This window comes from Podarcis raffonei, chromosome 4 (genome assembly GCF_027172205.1).
Source record: "Podarcis raffonei isolate rPodRaf1 chromosome 4, rPodRaf1.pri, whole genome shotgun sequence".
Lineage (NCBI taxonomy): Eukaryota > Metazoa > Chordata > Lepidosauria > Squamata > Lacertidae > Podarcis > Podarcis raffonei.
Window position 1 is genome coordinate 2,543,821 of NC_070605.1, and position 23,925 is coordinate 2,567,745.

General features: G+C 43.5%; 3 protein-coding genes across 3 annotated transcripts in view; all 3 read left to right on the forward strand.

The window, feature by feature from the left end:
• Positions 1-23,925, forward strand: part of LOC128412161 (zinc finger and SCAN domain-containing protein 31-like) — a 56,967-nt gene that overhangs the window by 11,952 nt on the left and 21,090 nt on the right. The gene's annotated exons all lie outside the window — the stretch shown is intronic.
• Positions 7,576-8,456, forward strand: LOC128412163 (zinc finger and SCAN domain-containing protein 31-like). Its single transcript, XM_053385029.1, has one exon. The coding sequence runs from the start codon at positions 7,936-7,938 to the stop codon at positions 8,404-8,406; it is 471 nt and encodes a 156-aa protein (XP_053241004.1). The 5' UTR covers positions 7,576-7,935; the 3' UTR covers positions 8,407-8,456.
• LOC128412304 (zinc finger protein 501-like) lies at positions 8,766-22,550 on the forward strand. The gene is made up of 4 exons (XM_053385209.1): positions 8,766-8,778; positions 8,880-8,962; positions 10,286-10,412; positions 19,806-22,550. The coding sequence occupies exons 1-4, from the start codon at positions 8,766-8,768 to the stop codon at positions 21,146-21,148; spliced, it is 1,566 nt and encodes a 521-aa protein (XP_053241184.1). The 3' UTR covers positions 21,149-22,550.

A 23,925-nucleotide genomic window follows, 5' to 3' on the forward strand; every position in this document is an offset into this window, starting at 1 on the left:
AAAGAAAGTGATGTTTATTTTGCTGAGCAATAATTGACCCAGTGGAATCCTTTCCAAAAGACTGGGCCCCGAGCCCTGGCTCCCAGGGGCTTTGTACCTTGAATACATACATCACAGATATGACATAATCAGATACATCGCAAACGGCAGCAAAAAATAAGCTAATGAGCGCATGCAAGCCTCTCTCCTGGCCATGTAAAGAGTTTCCTCCCAACTTCTGCTTTTTAGTTTGAACATGCAGTCTTAACCTTTTCCCCAGATTTATAGCAAGAAATAGAAACTTAAGGCAAAAAGGAACTTTGGCTGTTGAGCTCCTACGCGGCCATCTGCTACAAGGGACATTCTCCGGTTTAGCATCTTCCTGTTTCACCACCCAGACCCTGTGTGGAGAAGGAGGGGAAATGTGTCAGCACATCAAATTTATTGCTTCCCCCTTCTTGTTCAGTGAGATAGGGAGAGAACAAGGAGGTACTGGGACAATGTTCATTTCAGATTTCTCAGATCTAAGCAATTTGCTATTAAGCTAAGCAGAAGCTTTCACGATTCAATCATGGATTATAAAATCATTGTAGAAATATCTGGTTATATATGAATATATTGATAACTGATACCTGATTGTATGGATAACTGATTATATGAAAAGCATAAGGGTAAAATTCCTCCAGGTCCTGCTTCAAAAGGAACCAGGCAAGGGTGCTCACTTTCCCCTCTACTATTTATTTTGGTCCTGGAGGTATTGCTGAATATGTTGAGGAAAGAAGAGAAAGTGAAGGGCATTGTGGTAGGATCTAAGCAGTATAAATTAAAAGCCTTTGCAGACGACTTGGTTTTAACTTTACAGATCCAGAGGCCAGTGTAATGAAAGCACTGGAGAGGATACAGGAGTACGGGCAGCTGGCGGATTTTAAATTGAACAAGAGCAAAACTAAAGTATTAGAAAAGAATCTAGATAAAGATGAAAGAAAGACCCTTCTTGAAAAAACAGGCCTGGTATTCACAAAGAAGGTTAAATATTTGGGTGTGAACTTAACAGCGGAAAAATTGAATTTGTACAAAGATAACTATGAGAAAGTCTGGAATGAAGTAAAAAGAGACTTAGAGATATGGTCAAATTTAAAATTTTCACTTATGGGTCGAATATTGGTGGTAAAGATGAATGTATTGCTGAAAATGTTGTTTTTGTTTCAAACTTTACCTATTATTGATAATGTTAAATGTTTTAAAGATTGGCAGAAGGCCTTGTCTAAATTTATCTGGCAGGGGGGAAAAACCGAGAATTAAGTATAAATTACTTACGGACACAAAAGAAAGAGGAGGTTTTTCCCTGCCTGATTTGAAGATATATTTTGAAGCTGCAGCCTTCTGCTGGATTAAAGATTGGATTAAATTAGAAAATGAAGATATTTTGGATTTAGAGGGACTGAATAATAGGTTTGGATGGCATGCATATCTTTGGTATGATAAAATAAAGGCCCATAGTGGTTTTAAGAACCATATAATCAGGAAGGCGCTTTATAATGTATGGATTAGATATCAGGATCTTTTGGTAAGAAAAACACCCAAATGGATTTTATCAATGGAAGCTCAGGCACAAAAAAAAAGTTAAATATGGAGAATAAGTGGTTGAGATATTCAGATTTATTCATAGAGGATGCTGAGAGATTTAAATTAAAAGCATTTGAACAAATTAAAGATAAAGTGAATTGGCTTCAATATTACCAAATTAATGAACTATTTAAGATTGATACCCAGCTTTTCAACCAGGCCTTTGGCTGATTGACATCTAATGCCCTTTAAAAATGTGCCAGGGACGGGGGTTACAGATGTTTATTTTCTATTTTTATATTGTACTTTTATGTTGTAACTGTCCTGAGACCTGTGGGTATAGAGAATAGGAGCCTTCTCTTAGAGGCCTGGGGGTCTTTGCTCCCCCCATTAAAATATTTGAGGGGGCCACCCCCCAGATGAAATGCTATAAGTGTTCTCCAGGTCAAGGGGAGCTGCTGGAAATTGAACTACGGGCTCAAAATTTTACTTTTTTAAAAAGTCACTGCCATTATAGGCATTGCTATTCAAATGGTGTGCATGCATCATGTGATTGATTGTGCAATGTGGGCCTTACCTTGCCCCCCACCAATATTTTATTCTAGTTGGCACCTCTGGATCGAGTGGTATACTAAATAAATAAATAAATCGCCTTTCTTTGCACATGTTCCAGCTTGTCAATATCCTTATTTATTATCATTTTTAAAATTTATGTGCCCTTCATCTGAAGATTTCACAACATAAATATACAGGATGAAAGCATGGCTTTCCCAAAAACAAGTCAAGCCAGAGAAATCCCTCCTCCCCTTTTTTGGATGGAGTTACAAATTTTGTAGTGTGTTTTGATTTCAGTAAGGCAAATTTTGACAAAGTCTCCCGTGATCTTTCTGTGAGGAAGCTGGTAAAATGTGGGCTGAATGAGGAAACTGTTAGGTGGATTTGACTGACCGAACCCAAAGAGGACTCCTTCACGGTTCCTCCTCATCCTGGGGAAAAGTGACAAGACGGGTGCTGCAGGGTTCAGTCCATTGTTGTACAACGTCTTTATAAATGACTTGGATGAAGGAACTGAGGGGATGCTCATCACATTTGCGGAGGACACCAAACGGGGAGCGGAAGCCAATGTCACAGAAGGCAGAATCAGATCAAGGTCAGGAATAGTACTACTTTATTCTCCCTTGGTCAGGCCCCACCTAGAATATTGTGTTCAATTCTGGGCACCACAATTTCAGTATCTTAAATTTTGTTGGCCTGGGGAAATCAAGAAGGTTGGGCTACACATTCCATATTCCCTTTATAACAGGTGGCAAATGTTTATTGAATACATATATTGTCAAGACTGTTGCAGGAATCCACCCAGCACTCGCGAGAAAATATGGCGTGATCTTTTAAAATAATCAAATGAAACTTTAACACACGTCAAGATGAAAGTCTGCAATTTCATCAGGACATGTTATTTGTTGTTTACTGTTGTAACTATTGCTTTCTCAAAATTTATCTCTGTACCATGAAAATAAATAAAAACAATGATTTTTTAAAGGAGGTGGGGAATCATGTGTGCTATTCCATTAATCTGCTTGCATGTGTTGAGTGTTATTTGGAGACTGTAACTCCCAGTAATTTCACATTATGTGTTTCTGTGTGTTCAGCACACACGATTGCAGGTGAGACTGAATAAAAGACTTGCTATGAAATTCCCTTTGACTGCTTCTGTATTGTTTCAAATGTGACTTCACTTCCAGTTCTTGCCAGGCACTAATTGGCCAGCAGAAGCAGCAGGCCCCTTGATTTCTAGCGGCCCTCTGATAAGGACAGTAAAAGGTAGTTCCAGCTTGAGCTAAGCTGTGGAATGAACTCAGTCCCTGAGTTACGTAGAGGGAATGGGAAAAGCTGCTTGTCGACAGAGTGAGAAAAGCTTCTTGGTGCGGCAAGCCTTTGCCGAGAATGTAGCCCTTGATTTGTGTGCTACAAAGGGAGAGCATTTCCCGATGCTTCTGAAGCATTCCCTGAGGAGAGAATGGGGAGCGGCAGAAATTGAAACTTCAACTTCATTGGACCGGTCATATTGTGCGGATGCCTGACGTCTTCCAAAGCAACTACTCTATTCCGAACATAAAAATGGAAAGCGTAATGCTGCTGGTCAACAAAAGAGGTTTAAAGACTGTCTCAAGGCGAATCTAAAAAAAAGTAGTATAAACACTGACAACTGGGAAACACTGGCCTGCGAGTGCTCCAGTTGGAGAACAGCCTTGACCAAAGGTGTCATGGGCTTTGAAGACACTCGAACTCAGGACGCAAAGGAGAAACGTGCCAAGAGGAAGGCACGCTTGGCAAACCCACACTGCCCAGACAATGTCCCCACTGTGGAAGGACATGTGGATCCAGAATTGGCCATATAACGTAAAGACACCACAGTCTCCGCTGACCTTCGTTCCAAGGAAACCGAAGATGGGCCAGGGATCCCTGGAGTCTCACCGCTCAGAGACTGGGGGAGTTTGCAAATAGAAACACACACACACAAGAATGTATGGCTGTGTTCCTAATACAGTGCTACCTCTACTTACAGTCACCTCCAGTTACGTATCCTTTGGGATACGCACCCGGCAAATTCGGAAGTGTTTTTCTGGGTTTCGCCACGTGTGCTTGCGCAGGAGCACTCTATGCGCTGTGCGTATGTGCAGAAGTGTGCTAGTGTGCCACTTGCGTGCACAGAAGCGGCACCTCCAGTTGCAGAAACCTCAGGATCCGACTGGAGCTCCGGAATGGATCCCGTCTGCAACCAGAGGTACCATTGTACATAGCCATGTGTGAAGGGCTTTTAGATACATCCATCCTCCAACCACCTCCAGACACTCACACAGGACCTTCACCACCTTCACTGGTTCTGAGAGGTAGAGCTGGGTATCATCCGCATACTGAAGAACACCCAGCCCAAACTCCCTGATGATCTCTCCCAGCAGCTTCATTGCCCTCAGCCCTGGGGAAAATCATGGGGCTGTACGGGCTCCATGCAATCGGAGAGGGCGCTTTGAAGCCAGTCAATACCCCTAGTTAACTCCACATTCCAGCGGGACATCAGGGAATCAGCGGAAAGGCCATCAACATGGAATAAAACACCCCGAACCACTCTCTGGAAACCATTTGGATCCATTAAGTGGCGGGGATGGGCCTTCTGAATTGGTCCCACCTTCCTGCAGAGGGGAAGCGTCACAGAGAAGTCCAGTTGCACCAGGAAGTGATCTGACCATGGCACTTCTTTTGTTTCAGTTTCACTTAGTGTCAGATCACCCACATCCATAGAGGTGAACCCCAGGTCTAAGGCATGTCTGTGACTATGAGTTGGGCCAAACTTATTCAGGGACAGCCCCCTTGTAAGGTCATGTCAGCATGGATGTTAAAATACCCTAGGACAACTAATCTAGGTGTCTCCATGAGAACATCCACCACAACCTGAAGCAGGGAATCCTTGGCGTAGCGGGGAGGTTGGTACCCCAAAAGAAATCCTGTACTGCCCCTATTGCCCACCTTCCAGAACATGCACTCAGAGAACTGTGTCTTCCCAATAGGACGCCTGGTACAAGCTAATGACTTCCTAAAAATCACTGCAACCCCCCCTCCCTGCCCACATGACCTGGTTTGCTGTGCATAAGAGAAACCTGGTGGACAAACAGTGGCAAGAACAGACCCATCTGCTTCATCCAACCAAGTCTCTGTTACACATGCCAGGTCAAGTCCTCCATCCACAATTAAGTCGTGGAAGCCAGCTGTCTTGTGAATCGTTGACCTGGCATTGGAGAGCAGCACCTTCAGGTCTTGTGGGTCTCCCTTGCTGATTCCAGTATCCTTCCAGTATCCACCAGACCCGGAGGCAGGGATAGTCCTCAAACAACGACTAAACCTGCCTCCTCGGTAATGACATTAGCATAGCTCCTCCTCCTTTCTGTGATCACTGAGATTGGTTGTCGCCTGTGGAACTTGCCCCAGCCATTCTGTTGGATGGGGTCCACTCCCTGGCAGCCCTGGCCCTCTCCCTTTAAGAACCAAATACAAACTATACAATAAGTCAGTAAAAACTAATTTAGAAAACAAGAACAACACACAACAACTTACATTTATACTGAAATTAAACTAATCCCCAGCACCAACTAAACGTTTATCCCACCCCCAACAGAGGAAAAAACCAACACCCAGCATTGAAAGCGCCACAGATTAAAAACTATTTTAAAAGATTTGCCCCAGCCCCAGAGTTTCTTCCAGTGAGTCTGGGCTCCCCAGGATTCACAGCAGGGCAATGTCCCTCCGGCCTCCCCGGAGTCTCTTCTGTTGAGCAGGGGGAGTCTGGTCCTCGCCCCCCAGGCCAGGTGGGAAAGGGCCTTGCAGGGAGCAGGTCTTCCTTCCAGCACTCAGGGCAGCAGCAGCAGCAGCAGCAGACTTGGAGATTTGAAAGGATTTGAGGTGATGCATCATTGGTCTGCGTCGCATGTGTTCTGTGTTTTAAAGGTCTCTGAGGTCTCTTGATGAAAGGAGGGAGATGCTGAGAGTCCAACCAAGAGCCTCACCCCAAAAGGGTATCTGGCCAGTGGCGTAGCCGGGGGGGGGGAGCTGCCCCCCCATATCCATTAAAAATGATAGAAATCTGAGGTTCTGCCAAGCGAGAGAGGGCTGAGCTGGGTGGACTCGGCATTGCAAGGGTTAAAGGGAACTCAGCTGCCTTCCTAGAGAGGACAGGAAGCAAGGGGGGCCAGGTCCTCCAGAGCCAAGGCCCCTCCCTCCCCAGTCCTTTCCTGCTTTGGGGTCTCTCCTGCAAGGGCTTCCTCGCTGCCCCCTCCTGGGATCTGGTGAGTCTCCTCTCCCCCCCCCCCGGAGGGTGCAGTGGGGAGACCGTGGGGGTCCCAGGGCTGCAGCAGGGGAGGGTGGCTCATGTGGGGGGGGGAGGGGTCCTGCCAGGGAGGGGCGAGGTCGCAGGAACTCAAGGAGGGGCAGGTCCTCCAGAACCAAGCCCCCTCCCTCCCCAGTCCTTTCCTGCTTTGGTGTCTCTCCTGCAAGGGCTGCCTCGCTGCCCCCTCCTGGGATCTGGTGAGTCTCCCCTCTCTCTGGGATCTGGTGGGGGTCCCAGGGCTGCAGCAGGGGAGGGGGCCTGGGGGGCCTGATCTGCTCCTGTAGGGGGGGACCCCAAGTCAGGGAGGAGAGGGTCCTGCCAGGGAGGGGCCAGGGCTGCCACGCTCTCCTTCCTGCAGATCAGAGGATCCCAAACTCATTTGGTCTTTCGGAAAAAACTGACTCCCTCGAAATCTCCCTTCTTTAAACAAAGGAGTCCCTGGGACTTTAACTCTGTGTGACGTCGCTCAGCCTCATTGCACAACAGAGCAAACATCTGCAAATGGTTTTCCAAAGCTGGACGAGGAGGTGGATTAGCCCCCACTCAAAAAAAAAACCGTGGGGAGGAAGGAAGTTAAGGTGGGAGAGAAAGGCCAGGAATAAAGAGAGGGATCCCAGCCCAGAGTCTGGCTGCTGCATTGGGGACCAGTTTCCCAGTGTCTCCCAGGGCAGCTCCCCACGGAGGCCACTGCAGCCATCCCCTCGCACCCAGAGCAGGGCATCCCAGGACCACATCCTCTCTCTCCCAAAGGGATTGTTGCTGGCAAAGCAGCCGGAAATGGGCGCTGCTACTCCCTGAGCCTCCAGGGACCTTGGCGTCAATGGCTGTGTGTGTGTTAAGCTGGCTAACAGAATAATAATACTAAATTACCCTCCTAAATTTCTGGGGAAATGACTTTGGACCCTGTCCACTTGGCCCTCAGGGGGTTGGCCAGATACATACCTGGCCCTCAGAGCGAAGAAAAAGGGACCCCACCCCAGGAGTCTGTCTTGAGAGCGGCAGAGAGTCCAAGTGCAAGAAAAGGAGACAGAAGCAGGGGAGTGGGGTGGGGGGAGCAACTCCTGAGACCCCCGAGTGAGGACCCCCACTAGAGCCAAGCATCCATTTTTCACATGATACAAATGACTCCCTCGTCAGTCAGGTCTGACTTCATGCATTGACTGGAAGACAGGAGAAACCAGGCTGATTCATCTCCCAGAAATCCCTTCCGTTGCCTCCACATTTTGCATTGCTAGAAGGCTAGAGAGATATTTCTTCTCTTCTTACTCCTCTTTCCCCCCAAAAAGATAGCTCATGGTCTGGGATGTGGTGCAGTCCAGCCCTGGTTCCCAGCAAGACTCATCCATGCTTGCTCAGGGAACCTATTTCTTCTCCTGATATGAGACAACTTTTGTAACAGAACAATGTATTTGCTTTGTAGGATTTGCTAGAGCTTTTCATTAAGGCGGACAGAACTTGGCAGAAGACCGAAGGCTTCCTTCTGATCTCTCAGAGGCTTCCTGAGAGCACAGATGGATGAGCAAGACTCAGCTGGCCCTGGAAGAGGCCATGCCAACGAAACTGGGAGCAGTGGGGGGTTATGGGAAAACACTGTGCAGAAGATCCTGGGTGAGGAGGACACCCTCTGCTCAGAGGTGCAGAGCCAGCAGGTGAGGCAGTTCTGCTTCCAGGAGGCCAAAGGACCCCGAGAGGTTTGCAGCCGACTCTACCACCTTTGCCATCAGTGGCTGAAGCCAGAAAGGCACACAAAAGCTGAGATGCTGGACCTGGTGATCTTGGAGCAGTTCCTGGCTGTCCTTCCATCGGAGATGGAGAGCTGGGTGAGGGAATGCGGAGCGGAGACCAGTTCGCAGGCGGTGGCCCTGGCCGAAGGTTTCCTCCTGAGTCAGGCAGAGGAGAGAAAGCAGGTGAGAGAGACTTTCCTCTGGATACTCTCAAGGGGCTCTAAACAGGATGGAGAACATCTCATATTTCTCTATTGATGGCCCATCCTTTTTCTGGGAAGACATCCATGGAATGAGATCTAACACCCTTTAAGTCTTTGTCATTCTCTTTCTTATATTTCTCACCATTCATTCTCTGTTTTGAATCCTTGTTGCTCTTTCAGGAAAACGGTCATTTTGCAGAAAAGGACCTGGATTCCTGTGAGACAGAGAGGCCTCCATTGGACACCAGAGAGAGGCCACTGGGTAAGGAGGAAGGTGGTTTTACTCCATTTGGTCTCATTCTGTTGGTTTTCCAACTCATCTAGGTTTGGGGGGAAACAGTTGGGAACAAGGGTCCAGAGGAGGGGAAATGAATTTCTGCACAACTAACATATGAAATGGGCACAAACATCGAAATGCACTCAGCAGGTTAGTCTTTCTCAAAGCCCATCTGTAGTTAGAGATGTCCTGCTTCACCTGTGAGAGATGCAGGCACTCCTGGCGTCTTGCTTACGCTTTTTCTCTTGCAGGTGACAGAATGATGCCGGCAAAACCTCTTTATCCGCCTTTTTGTGGGGGCAGAAGGGAAGCAGCGGCTGTGGAACCAGATCAGGTCAGGGGAAGCTGCCTTGTGGGGACAGAGACCGGGGGATGGAGCAATGTCATGGACTGGTTGGGCACAGAGGAGTGGTGGGAGGAAGCAGCTGGGGAACCAGGAAGGGAAGATGGCTCAGAGCCGAAGGAGTGGAGGTGGAGGAAGGATGAGCGGTCAGATGGAGAAGAGGGAGAAGCCTGGGAAGAGGAGGTGTCAGAAGCAGAAGAAGTAACAGGGCTTAGTGAACTGGGAGACTCTGTGGCAGAATGCAGTGCAGAATCAGAGGCAGAAGAGGAAGGAAGTGAGTGGGAGAGGAAGGTCGAGAGACAGAGGTGAGTCAGGAGAAGGAGGAGCCCCCGGGGCTCCCTCTCCTTCTGCCAGAAGCCACCCTCCCTGCTTGTCTCTCAGAGCCAGGAGACATCTGACAATGGAGGAGCAAAGGCAGGCTGCACACTGGCGCACTGTTCAATTGCTTGCAAGAAGCTCGAGAGAGGAGGGGACTTAGAAAGCTGTGGGGAGCCGGGAGCCTTCACTCTTTGCAACTGCTTTTGTGGAGGAAGAGCCTCAGGGAATGAGCTGCTGTTCTCATGAGGCCCGAAACTCAGCCAAGTCTGTGAATATTGTGTTCTTGCTAAGAAAGTGTGAACTCCAGCTGTGTACTGTGGGATTTCCTGCCCATATAACTCTGACACCAGCCTTCTGAATGTCACCAGTAGGATTCATCTGTAGTTGCAGTTTTCATGGAATCCTAGAGTTGAAAGGGACCCCAAGGGTCATCAAGTCCAACCGCCTGCATTGAAAGATCATCCAAGACAGATGGACATCCAAACTAGGCTTATTTTATTTCTAAATTGATCATTGAATGCTAAAATTGGTTTCTAAGCAGTGGACAGACGAGAACAAATAGTGACCAGCATTCACTTAACCAGCCCCATCTTCTGCAAAATGGGGCCTGCCCCCAATCCTCCCCTTCTCCATGCTCCCATGAACCCCTTGAATTTGGCTGTAGGGCATTGGGAGGGAACCTTCCCAGAACAGCTCACGAGGAGAGGAGAAAGTGGATCCTTCCATTGGGGAAACTGGAATGCTTGTGTAGGCAGAATAACAAGGAAAACATAAGCTGGAGTACCACCTATTTGCACAAAGACGAATACCCGTAATTAAAAGCAGGAAAAAAAAAAATTCAATTAAAGTGTTAAAATTAGCATCCATAATTAACATGTACAGCAAAGCAATCCTATTGAAATAACACAGCAATTAACAGGGAGGAAACCACAGAGCATTGTGTAGCAGATCATATATCTGCTGTCTCAGAGGAAGATATTTCCCTTTTTCTTTTAGGGGCCAGTGTGCTTTGAAGATGTCGCTGTTCATTTCACGGACGAGGAGTGGGCGTTGCTGGATCCTGACCAGAGAGCTCTGCATAAGGACGTCATGGAGGAGAATTGTGGGATCGTGGCCTCTCTTGGTAAGGCTCCCTGTGGGATTGTCATATCTGACTGGAAATTCAAAAAATACCTCTATGTGACAAACCTCATATATTTTCACAGAGCTCAACAGCGCCCCCTACAACACCTGGGAACCTAACGCCCCCACAAGAAACAGCAAGTTGCAGTTTTTTCTGTGAACCATTTCCCTCTAGTTCTTCACGATTCGGCTGGTCTGAACTGCCCAGGCCATCTCAAATGTCAGCTTCAGAGTTGTTAGGAAAGATAAGCAGCTACTATCAGGTTTTCTGTTTTTATTTTTGTTGCTATCAGTCTTGGGTTGACCAAAGAGATGACTGGAATTGGAGATGGAGGGGATGCCATGACTGGGCCAAATAAAATCCGTCCCAGAGAAGAGCCAGGCTTATTGAATCTCAGGTAGTAATAGCAGTGATGATAATAATAGTAATAATAAGACTTCCGGGTTAGCGCCAGCGCTTAATGGCGGATTTCTCCCGGAGCTCCGGGAGAGATCTGCTTCGCGGGTTCGGGTCCCGTAGCTCACGGCGGAGCGAGGACCCTCAAAAATCACAGGCGCGTAGCCTGTGAACTGGAGACTCGGCGGGCACCTTTGCGCCCCCCCGACGTTGTGAAATAGCCTTTTTAAAGGCTAAGGATCAGCGGAGGGTGTGTGGAGCGGTGCTGAGAGTCGTTTTCACCCAGCCTGCGAAGCGAAGCCGCGTCGCCATTAGCGGAGAGCGCTGACTTCTTCCTGAGAATTCGGATTAAAAAAGAGCAACTTTCCGTGAGTAGGACTGAGCTTATATTAAAATTGGACGCTAAAATTAAAGAAATTGGGCACCGAGACGGACAAGCACTAAAAAGGAAGTCTGCTTTCCGTTCTGCAGCAAGATTAAAGCGAAAGGCATTTAAGCTGTAACTTTTGACAGGAGAGTTTGCGAGCTAAGAAATCCAACACCAAGTAAAGAACTCCCTCCCCAGAAGGCAGGAGGGGGGGGGAAGAAGATTGTAAAGGGATTTCCTGCCTGTTTTAAAATAAATTGAACTGTTTACCGCTGCTCCTCTACCTGGGGGTCGGACTGCTGGAGGAAAGGAACCGGTTAAGGACGGTCGCTACAAAAAGGTTAAAAAGTAACTATAATATTGACTTTGGCTACTCTCAACTTGAAACATTCTATTTAGCTACACAGTAAGTTATCTGCAGGATACTATTGATTTGGATCTTTTACAAACAAAGGGACTAGGAGGGCTTTTGCCTTTTGGAAGGTGTGGGAACAACTTGAAGTTTAAGAACTGACTTTACGCCCTCTAGAGGATTTGTGAACAGTTTCAGCAACAAGTGAATTTAAAGCCTGAGAACTTTTTCCTACTGACAGCTTAAGAGTGTGGGAATGACCTTGAGTGAAAGACTTTGTTATGGCAGATGGTAAACAGAAAGAAGATTCACAAGAAACAACTTTGAGATCTGGTAGACAATACAAAGCTGATCTTTCTATGCAAAGAAGGGCCTCTGTATCAGGGGCCTCGGGAACTGCAGCTGTCACAAAGGTAAAAGTGAAAACAATGTCTTCTGAGGAAGCGTTTGCAAAGGCATTGGGGAAAATAAATGATTCTTTAGAGGAATTAAAGAAGCAAGGTGCTGAAACAAATAAGAAAATTGAAGAAATCTCTGGGAAAATTGATTTAAATACTAAAAGTATAACTGACCTCGGGAACAAAGTGAACTCCAATGCAGAAGCAATTGGGAAATTACTGGAAGATTCATCCACAACACGAAAGATAGCTGAGGAAGCTAAGGAAATTGCTACTGCTGCCGAGGAAAAATTTCCACCGGTGTACAGGAAACTAGATGAGTATGAACTGGCACTTTCTATGCAGGATATGCAACGCAAGGAGAAGAACTTGAGGATCAGACTTGTGCCGGAAAAGGAAGGAGATAACTTGGTGGATTACTTGACAAAGGAGTTTTCTGACTTTTGGAAGCAGGAGCTGAAAGAAGAAGAGTTCAAGATAGAGAGTGCATTTAGGTTGGGAATAAGGCAGAGGAAGAATAGACCCAGAGATTGCCTGATAACTTTAAGATCCAAGGAAGAGAGAGATAAAATATTGAACCTGCACTACCAAACAACCCTTCGAATTGAAGATTTTTATATTGAGATCTTTAAAGACATTCCCAAAAGTATTTTGGATGCAAGAGGTCCTTACAAGGATTTGGTGACACTGCTGAAAAGGAACTACATACTATTCAGGTGGGAGTTTCCCCAAGGCCTGTCTTTTAAATACAAGGGGAAGAAAAGAAGAATAAAAACAGTGAGTGATAAAGACAAGTTCCTGGGAGAACACGAAGAAGACCTACAGAAAGAGACCTATCCAGGAGAAGGACACCCTTCAAGCAAGGGATCACTAGATACGGACACAGAACCACCGACAAAAGACGAACAACAACTGGGAGCTGTAGGAGGAAGCAAGTAACCCCATCATGGCTTTGCAACTTCTAACCTGGAATTGTAACGGTCTAAACAATCCCCGAAAAAGGAAAAATATATTTCATGCTCTAAAGAAAGACCAATTGGACTTGATTTGCCTACAAGAGACTCATGTGACAAGAGCACACAGAAAATTATTAATAAACAAGAGACTGGGACAAGAATTTATATCTTCAGACAGAGTAAAAAAGAGAGGAGTGGTGATCTATGCAAAGGAAAATCTGCAACCGAAACAAATCTTTAAAGATGACCAAGGAAGATATTTGGCAATTGAAATTCAATTCCAAGGAGAAAATTTTTTGATAGTGGGAATATATGCACCAAATGAAGGGAAAGCAGAATTTTTTAAGAAGTTGCATGAGACTTTAATGGACTATATGGATTACAAATTAATCATGATGGGGGACATGAATGGAGTAGTTTCAACAAATATGGACAAAGCACAAAGACAGGTTGTTACAAAAGATGGAAGACTACCAAAAACTTTTTTTGAAATGACTGACAATATGGACTTGATTGACATTTGGAGAACAAAACACCCATTAGAGAGAGAGGGAACCTTCTTTTCTGAAGCCAAAATGACATGGACTCGGATTGACCAAATTTGGGTGACTAGCAGTATGGCGTCGAATATAAAGAAAATGGAAATCTGCCCAAAAACTCTCTCCGACCATAACGCAGTAAAGATGGTGATGAAGCAAACAACAACTGGTTCCTTCAGATGGAGAATGAATGACACCTTATTTAGAGACGAGGAGATCTGTAAAAAGGCCCAAAAAACTCTGAAAGATTATTTCGAAATCAATTTAAGGACTAAAGTAGAAAAAAGAATAGTATGGGACGCAAGTAAAGCCGTGATGAGAGGGTTTTTGATACAACAAAATACATTAAAGAAAAGAAAGCAAAACGAGAGGAAAGAGAAAATTTTGGAAAAGATAAAAGAAGGGGAAAGGAAATTAAGACTGAAGCCAAAATCGCAAGAGATTTTGAGAGAAATTAAACTGTACCAAACACAATATATGGAACTGATGAATCAAGAAATAGAATGGAAAATTAAACAAATGAGACAAAAGACTTTTGAATCTGCAGATAAATGTGGCAAGTTATTGGCTTGGCAAATAAAGAAGAGACAAAAACTCAACACGGTAACAAACTTAGAAGTGGAGGGAAAGAACATATGCAACCCAGTGGAAATTAGGAACTGTTTTCAGAGCTACTTTAGACAACTGTATACACAAGGGCCGCAGAAAGAAACAGATATACAACAATTCCTCGAGAAAAATGGGCTGAAAAAGATTTCGCAGGAAAGTAAGACAATTTTGAACCAGGAGATATCAGCACAGGAAATAGAAGATGCCATTCAAAACACGACGCTGGGCAAATCACCTGGACCGGATGGATTGACTTCCAAATATTACAAAGTTTTGAAGGAAGGGCTTATACAACCTTTGAAGGAAGTCTGCAATGAAATCATTGAGGGGAGAAGGGCACCAGACACGTGGAGGGAGGCCTACATCACACTTATACCAAAGACAGAGACTGAAAAGACCCAACTTAAGAACTACCAACCCATCTCGTTACTAAATGTGGATTACAAAATTTTTGCTGATGTTTTAGCAAAGAGATTGAAAAGAGTTTTGATGGAGGAGATTCATGGGGACCAAGCGGGCTTTCTCCCGAAAAGGCATTTGTCGGATAATGTAAGGAATATAATTGACATTTTGGAGAAGCTGGAAGTGAATATAAATACTAAGGCTGTTTTGATATTTGTGGACGCCGAGAAAGCCTTTGACAATATATCTTGGAGTTTCATGTTGAAGAACCTCCGGGGGATGGGGGTAGGCCAAGGGTTTGAAAATGGTATAAGTGCAATATACTCTGAACAGAAAGCAAAATTAATTGTAAATAATGTGGTTACAGAAGAGTTCAAGATTGAAAAAGGGACACGTCAGGGGTGCCCTATCTCCCCATTACTTTTTATATCGGTCCTGGAGGTTTTGCTTAATATGATTAGGAAGGACCAGTTGGTCAAAGGGGTTCAGGTCGGAGCTAAACAATACAAATTGAGAGCATTTGCAGATGACCTAGTACTTACTTTACAAGAGCCAGAAGCTAGTACGAAAAGAGTTTTGGAAATAATTCAAGAGTTTGGTCAAATGGCAGGATTTAAATTGAATAAGTTAAAAACTAAGGTATTGGAGAAAAATTTAACACAGATTGAAAAAGAAAGGTTTCAGAATGAGACGGGGTTGACTGTGGTTAAAAAAGTGAAATACCTGGGTGTGAATATGACAGCTAAGAATGTGAATTTATTTAAAGATAATTATGAAAAAACTTGGACAGAAGTGAAAAAAGATCTGGAGATTTGGTCAAACTTGAAGCTTTCCTTGTTAGGCCGAATTGCAGTTATAAAAATGAATGTATTGCCAAGAATGTTGTTTTTGTTTCAAGCATTACAAATAATGGATAAAATGGACTGTTTCAAGAAGTGGCAGAAAGATATATCTAAATTTGTCTGGCAGGACAAGAAGCCCAGAATAAAATTTAAGATATTAACGGATTCAAAGGAAAGAGGGGGGTTTGCCCTGCCAGACTTTAAATTGTACTATGAAGCGGCAGCTTTCTGCTGGCTAAAAGATTGGCTGCTTCTTGAAAACACAGACATTTTGGATTTGGAAGGTTTTAACAATATTTTTGGGTGGCATGCATATCTGTGGTATGACAAGGTTAAAGCGCACAAAAGTTTTAAAAACCATATTGTCAGAAAAGCACTATTAAATGTCTGGGTCAGATATAAAGATTTGCTGGAAAATAAAACTCCAAGGTGGTTGTCGCCAATGGAAGCTAAGGCAGTTAAAAAGTTAAATATGGAGTCGAAATGGCCAAGATATTGGGAAATTCTGGAAAAGGAAGGGGACAAATTGAGATTGCAGAGTTTTGAAAAATTAAAAGGGAAGGTGAGAGATTGGTTGCACTATCATCAAATAAATGAAGTGTTTAAATTGGACAGTAAAATTGGCTTCCAGGTGGAAAAATCAAAATTGGAGACTGAATTGTTAGAATCCAGTACTAAGAATTTGTCAAAAATGTACAATTTGCTGCTGAAATGGAACACACAAGATGAAACGGTTAAATCAAGTATGATTAAATGGGCTCAGGACATTGGTCATAACATCTTGTTTGCTGATTGGGAAAAGTTATGGACCACCGGGATGAAATTCACGGCATGTAATGCCTTAAGAGAAAATATTATGAAAATGATCTATAGGTGGTACATAACCCCAGTCAAGCTTGCAAAGATTTACCATTTGCCTGATAATAAATGTTGGAAATGTAAAGAAAAGGAAGGCACATTCTTTCACCTCTGGTGGACGTGCCCGAAGATTAAGGCATTCTGGGAAATGATCTATAATGAACTTAAAAAGGTATTTAAATATACCTTTAATAAGAAACCAGAGGCCTTTCTCTTGGGTATTGTCGGTCAAGGGGTGTTAAAGACGGATATAACTTTCTTTATGTACGCCACAACAGCAGCTAGAATACTCATTGCGAAGTACTGGAAGACGCAAGATTTACCCACACTGGAAGAATGGCAGATGAAGGTGATGGACTACATGGGCTTGGCAGAAATGACGAGCAGAATCCGAAACCAGGGAAGAGATGCAGCGGAAGAAGAATGGAAAAAATTTAAGGACTATTTAAAGAAATATTACAAAATTAATGACAGTTAGAATGATGTTGGACTAAAGTAAATGGTTACTATTAGTAATGGTTAAGACAAGGAGAATAAGGATGATTAGCTTAAATTTATAGCAAAATAAGGGAAGATTTGCTGAACAATTGAATAGAATTTGGAATACAGAAACGGGAGGCATGAGGAAGTCGAAGAAGAAAGGTTTAAGAAATTAGGACATGAAATGGTACTTGTTTCTTGTTTTGTTTTTTGTCCATTGTTTGTTTATGTATGTTTTGTTTGTATGAATATAAAAATTGCTTAATAAAAATATTATAAAAAAAAAGATAATAATAGTAATAATAATAATAGTATTTTTATTTATACCCTGCCCATCTGGCTGGGTTATCCCAGGCACTCTGGGCTGCTTCCAACACATGTATAAACATGAAACATAAATAATAACAATCTGATCCCATATAAAAAGTACATTAACTTTAAAATGAACATCTTACACTAGTGGCCAAAATTGTGGATACCTTTTGTGAAAAGTGCATTTCTGAGGTTTGATGGCTCATAACACCACTTTTTTTGGAATAATACCATAAAATTATATAGCAATGGAAAGATAATTTAATGAAGAATTTAATGCAAGAAATTTTATGAAGGAGTATTTATTAGAACAGTAGTCATAAAGAAAAAACGTGAAACCATTGGTAACCTTTAGCTTTAATAACGGCCTTACAACGCCTTCGCATGGAGTGAACCAAGTTTTTTAGTTCTGCAGCTGTAATAATGTGACACCAAGACTGAATTATTGCCTCTATTAATTAGGCTTTATTGCTGGGTTGCTTCTGACTAAGAAGTTTCTTTAGTCGGCTCCATAGACTTTCAGTTGGGTTAAGGTCTGGGCTATTCCCAAGCCATTCAAGCAGTGGAATATTATTATCTTCAAACAACCTTTTGCACACAGCAGCAACATGACATGGAGCTGAATTCTGTTGAAATATAAAATAATTAAATAAACAAATATTTATACAAACATATGTAAATGCTTCAATATATGGGGAAAGATCACATGCAGAACGCTTCAGTTTGGGCTCAAGTATTTCATTTATGTATTTACATTTCCATTGTCAGTGTCTGAAAATGCAAAGGACCTGACTTCCTTTGTCTCCTCAGCCTGGTCCTCAGACCCTTGTCGGCATAAAGGAGTCCACAAGAAGAGTGCCCTTGCAGAGTATTTTCTGCTTTTATTCTTAAAAGTCTTTATCTGCAAAACAACCGACCAACTGTACACACATCAACACTACCAGATTTCACCAACCAACGCACACCCAACACTAACATTGACCACTCTATATATACAGGTACAATTTGGTGAAAGGTTGCATGAGTCATTGTAGGCCACTGACTCATGCTGACTTGGTTCTTTTAGCATTAAAGAAACAGTGGCCAATTTTTAGCCGTGACACCCATTAATGACACAAATTCATAACACTAGCTGGGTGTTTCACAGTCAGTGTAATGCATGTAGGATGTAAATCTTCTTTGATTCTTCTACTCCTGTATTTCATGCCATCACTACCAAGCAAGGAGATTTGGGTCTCATTGCTCCAAATAACCCTATCCTATTGTTCCGCTCTCCAGTTAACATGGGTTTAATCTTTTCAACCTTTGCTTGAGAGAGAACAATGGCTTTTTCCTTAGAATTCTAGCATTTAGACCAGTCCTTGCAATCAACTTCAGTGTAAATGATTTTACACTCATCCAAGAGCCATAAAAGTAGACAGGCGCCATTTCAACACCTCCGTACAAAACATTCCGACAGTCTGTCCTGATCTCCCCAGGCCTGCCGCTCATAAATTTTCTCAGGGGGCCCTGCTAGGCCGAACCCACACTCCAACATAGTAACAGCCATAGTCCTCCTCCCCCTGGATTCCTGCGGGCGAGCCTGCCATGATAAATCTCTTTTTATAACTGCATCACAAAGGACTTACTTTCGTTTCCCGATGCTCCCATAAGCCACGTTCTTGCATAGTAACTAATTTCCACACAGTTCTTATTTCTGCTGCTTGTGATCAGTAATTGCAACAATTCTTTTTTGGGGGGAGGGGAATTATTGGGCACTCACATAAGACAAAAAAAGAAAAGTTTTTCTCCCCCCTCCTTTTCAGTCTTGCTCCGACATACCGATCCTTTGATGAATCTTCTTCTTGATTTATTCCTCTTCTTGATTTATTATTAAGTCCAGCCTGTCGCTCCTCTTCCCAGAGATCCCTTTAGTTAGCAGTCCTTATTCCCGATCATCGCTTGAAGTATGTGCGTTTGCTTCTGTTCTGATTGTTTATTTTGAGCTCCCGCAACTAGCTGCGCAGATCAGAGACAGCGTCCAGGAGAGCTGACCCACACGAGGGCTTTTGTGCCTAGTGCCCTCACCCCCTTTCGAATCTGGGGGTGAATTATGGGCACAGCAGGCAAGGCAGCGTTCCCCATTCCCTTGGGGTAACGAGGGATAACAGCATACTCCCATAACAGCTTCTTAATTACCTTGTGTGAGCCGGAGAGATGGTATTGTTGGCCATCTTCCGATGCGCCCCCTAGCGCCCCCCCCCCCCGTGAATGAGTTTCTTATACCTCTTCAAAAATATAGAAAGGCCAGCTTTGGTTAAGTTTTCCCCAATCTTTCTTCTAATTTCTTCATAACTGTAGCCTTGTTCACTTAAAAGTATTAGTTTACATCTCTTTCTGGGTAACCAGTCAACTCTTTGTGCCATTTTTAAAATTTTATTATGTTCTGCAAACTCTCTAAATGAAAGAACACAAAAAAAACCAGCCAACTTGATAGCAATCACATAAGACACTAACAATAGTCAACCTAAGCAAGTAGTGCTTCTGCTTCCTATTTCTGGTTATTTGGCTATAATTTTTGATAGAATACAGCTAATTGAACTTTGTTGCATTATGTTCTTGCTCAAATTATTTTTCCACTGATATATGATTTTATGATATTACTCCAAAACAAGTGGTGTTATAAGCCATTAAAGCTCTGGAATACACTATTTCCAAAAAGGCTTCCACAATTTTGGCCACTACTCTATATCAAACAAAGGAACATTCAACAACTCATCAGAATCTAATAATAAATATGTTGGTTAATGACAAACAACAAAGGTAATAAACACACACTGAACTCCCTTCCGTTCTTCTTTATTCGTTCCTGAGGCTCTAATCCCTTTTTGTCTCCATTGCAGATTGTGATGAATTGGAAATTGAGAACAAAGGTGACCACAACAAAATCCCCAGAAAGGAGAAGTCACATAAAAATTTGGAGTGTGGAGAAAGCTGCAGTCAGAGCTCCCATTCCACTTCCCATCAAAGAAATCTCATTGGAAAGAAGCCCTGTCAGTGCGTTGAATGTGGAAAGAACTTCACTAATAGCTCCGATCTCACTTGCCATCAAAGAATTCATACAGGGGAGAAACCCTATAAGTGTGTGGTATGTGGAAAGAGCTTCAGTAAGAGGTACAATCTAACTTTCCATCAAAGAATTCATACAGGGGAGAAACCCTATCAGTGTGTGGAGTGTGGAAAGAGCTTCACTCATACCTCCTCTCTAACTTCCCATCAGAGAATTCATACAGGGGACAAACCCTATCAGTGTGTGGAGTGTGGAAAGAGCTTCACTAATAGCTCCGATCTCACTTACCATCAAAGAATTCATACAGGGAAGAAACCCTACCAGTGTGTGGAATGTGGAAAGAGCTTCACATGTAGCTCCTCTCTAACTTCCCATCAGAGAATTCATACAGGGGAGAAACCCTATCAGTGTGTGGTATGTGGAAAGAGCTTCACTCATAGCTCCTCTCTAAATTCCCACCAGAGAATTCATACAGGGGAGAAACCCTATCAGTGTTTGGAATGTGGAAAGAGCTTCACTTATAGCTTCTCTCTCACTTTGCATCAAAGAATTCATACAGGGGAGAAACCCTATCAGTGTGTGGTATGTGGAAAGAGCTTCACTGCTGGCTCCTCTCTCACTTCCCATCAGAGAATTCATACAGGGGACAAACCCTATCAGTGCGTGGAATGTGGAAAGATCTTCACTGTTGGCTCCTCTCTCACTTCCCATCAGAGAATTCATACAGGGGACAAACCCTATCAGTGCGTGGAATGTGGAAAGAGCTTCACATGTAGCTCCTCTCTCAGTTCCCATCAAAGAATTCATACAGGGGAGAAACCCTATCAGTGCGTGGAATGTGGAAAGAGCTTCAATCAGAGCTCCTCTCTCAGTTCCCATCAAAGAATTCATACAGGGGAGAAACCCTATCAGTGCGTGGAATGTGGAAAGAGCTTCAGTAAGAGCTCCAATCTCACTTCCCATCAAAGAATTCATACAGGGGAGAAACCCTATCAGTGCGTGGAATGTGGAAAGAGCTTCAGTAAGAGCTCCAATCTCACTTCCCATCAAAGAATTCATTCAAACGTCAGAAAAACCCTTCATTATAGACTTCCGGTTGGCTCGCCCGATTATGGCGGACAGGAGTTCTTTCGTGGAAAGGGCACCGGCGCTTCGAAGACAGGGGAGAGTCGCTAGAGCGCAGCGGCGCCCCGAAAAACCCTCAGATTGAGCGTTCTGAGGACCTGGAGTTCCTGCAGGTGCCGGGAACGACTCCCCTGCTCCCCGTAAGCTCTAAAAAAGAGGGCTGAGTGAGAGCGGGGTTGGAGACATTGGCACTATTGAAACAATTCGCTTCCTTCAAAGCGCGAAGCTCTGAGTCCTGCGATTGTGAGCGGCCAATTCCTCCAAGGGAAAAAATTTTTTTGGACTATCCCTCTTGGAAATCGTGAGTAAAACGATTTCATTTGGAATTTTGAATTGGGAAGGAAAGGGATTTAAAAACAGAGGTCAATCCCTTTCACTGAAGTAAAAACGAAAGCAGCTAACGTTACCAAAAGCCGCAACTTTAGTCTCATCTTTTAGAAACTTTCAAGTCTTTCCTATATCTCCCTTTCTAGCAGGGGGAAGGGGGGGAAAGACAAAAAACAAATTTCCCTGCAGAAGAATTAGGGATTTTTCCTGAACTGTTGTATCTTCTTTGTGGAAGCAGACCTCCCGGGTGAGGGGAGGCTAGACTCCATTGTGACGCAACAAAGGGAATGGAAGCTTTCAACTTTCGTTTTCCACTTTGGAAAAATACAAAGTAACCACAGCCGCCAGAGCTCAACAAATACCTGGAACTCTGCAACTAAGTTAAAGACTTGAAATAAACTTTTGGGACTTGTTTAAAGGAGAAAATAAAGACTTGTACTTATATTTACTAGATTGAAAGACTGTGGTGAGCAAAGACTCTTACTCTGGAGTGGGGATTTTTGCAGCTGGGAAACAGTCTGTTTATCCTATTGTCTCCCTCTTTTGACTGTAGCTGACCTGGGGGGGGGAAATAAAACTATGGTTGGGGGTGACAAAGGAGACAAGACAGAAAAGTCAGAGAGACTGGAAAGAACAAAAATTAAACCAAGAAGAGAATCTAGAACACCAACATTTGAAGAATCAGTAATGCAACTTCTTCAGGAAATTAAAACAGAAGTAAGAGGGAATCAAAAAACCATTCAAGATTTGAGGAGTGACTTTTCTGAACTGAAAGAAGACCTGAAGACAATGAGGTCCAACATTACCTCACATGAGGAAAGAATTACACAACTGGAAACAGTAAAAATTCGGGATTTAGAGACTGTCTAGCAGCAGGCGTTAAATTTGATTGCGTTTTTGGAATTAAAGGAGAAGGAGGCTCATCTGAGACTGAGGGGAGTGGTCCAGAAGGAACAGGATAACTTGAAGGGTTGGCTCATTGAGGAATTTTCAACTTACTGGGAGATCTCAAAAGAAGAATTGAATTTGTGGATTGATAAAGCATATAGATTTGGTCCTAAAAAAGATTCTAAAATCACACATGACTGTATGGTGATTTTTAAAACAAAGGAACAAAGAGACATGATACTGGGTAAAGGTAAAGGTACCCCTGCCCATACGGGCCAGTCGTGTCCGACTCTAGGGTTGTGCGCGCATCTCACTTAAGAGGCGGGAGCCGGCGCCGTCTGAAGACACTTCCGGGTCACATGGCCAGCGTGCCGAAGCTGCACTGGCGAGCCAGCACCAGCGCCGCACATGGAAACGCCGTTTACCCTTCCCGCTATAAAGCGATACCTATTTATCTACTTGCACTTAGGGGTGCTTTCGAACTGCTAGGTGGGCAGGAGCTGGGACCGAACGATGGGAGCGCACCCCGCCGCGGGGATTCGAACCGCCGACCATACGATCGGCAAGTCCTAGGCACTGAGGTTTTACCCACAGCGCCACCTGCGTCCCTATAATGATATTGGAACATCACTATAAAAAAAGTTTAAAGATAGATGGGAAAGCGGTGATCTTGTTCAAAGAGGTCCCATGACATTTTTTTATCTTTGAGAAGTAATTATTCAGATCTGGCAACTGCCCTAAGGAAGGAAAATATCTTCTTCAGGTGGGAATTCCCAGAGGGTCTTTCCTTCAAATTTCAAGGGAGGAAACAGAGAATCAGAACTGTAGGAGAGAAGGAGAGATTTCTGGAGAAAAACGCAAAAGAGCTTGGTTTGGAAAGTTCCCCTTCTCTGGCTGTAGGGGCTGAAGGACCCTAAAAAATTAAGATGTCTTTAAGAATTTACTCCTGGAATGTTAATGGCTTAAATTCCCTGGAAAAAAGAAGTCAAGTTTTCCATACCTTGGCAAGAAACAATTTGGATATAATTTGTTTACAAGAAACCCATGTTACTAGACTACGTAGAAAAATTTTACAGAATAAAAAACTCGGACAGGACTTTATTTCATCAGACAAGGTAAAAAAAAGAGGAGTGGTGTTTTATATTAAAGAAAAATAGAACCCCAAGCTTTTGTTAAGGACAAGGAAGGGAGATACATTGTGGTTGAAATTACAGCACAAGGCGACAAATATCTTTTATTGGGAATTTATGCACCAAATGATGGAAAAGTGGACTTTTTTAGGAACTTGGACTTGAAGCTCAATGAATGTTTGGATTACAAAATAATATTGATGGGAGATTTGAATGGAGTAGTCTCCACATTAATGGACAAATCACAAGAACAAAAAGTACAAAATGCAGGCAGACTTCCAAAACTGTTTTTTGAGATGGTGGATAAATATGACCTGTCAGATATATGGAGACTACGAAATCCGACTGGGAAAGATTACACATTTTTCTCAAATTCCTCCCAAACATTTTCAAGAACCTATTATTTATGGATTACCAGAGATTTAACTCCAAGGGTATCAAAAATTCAAATATGTCCTAGGACATGCTCTGATCATAATGTAG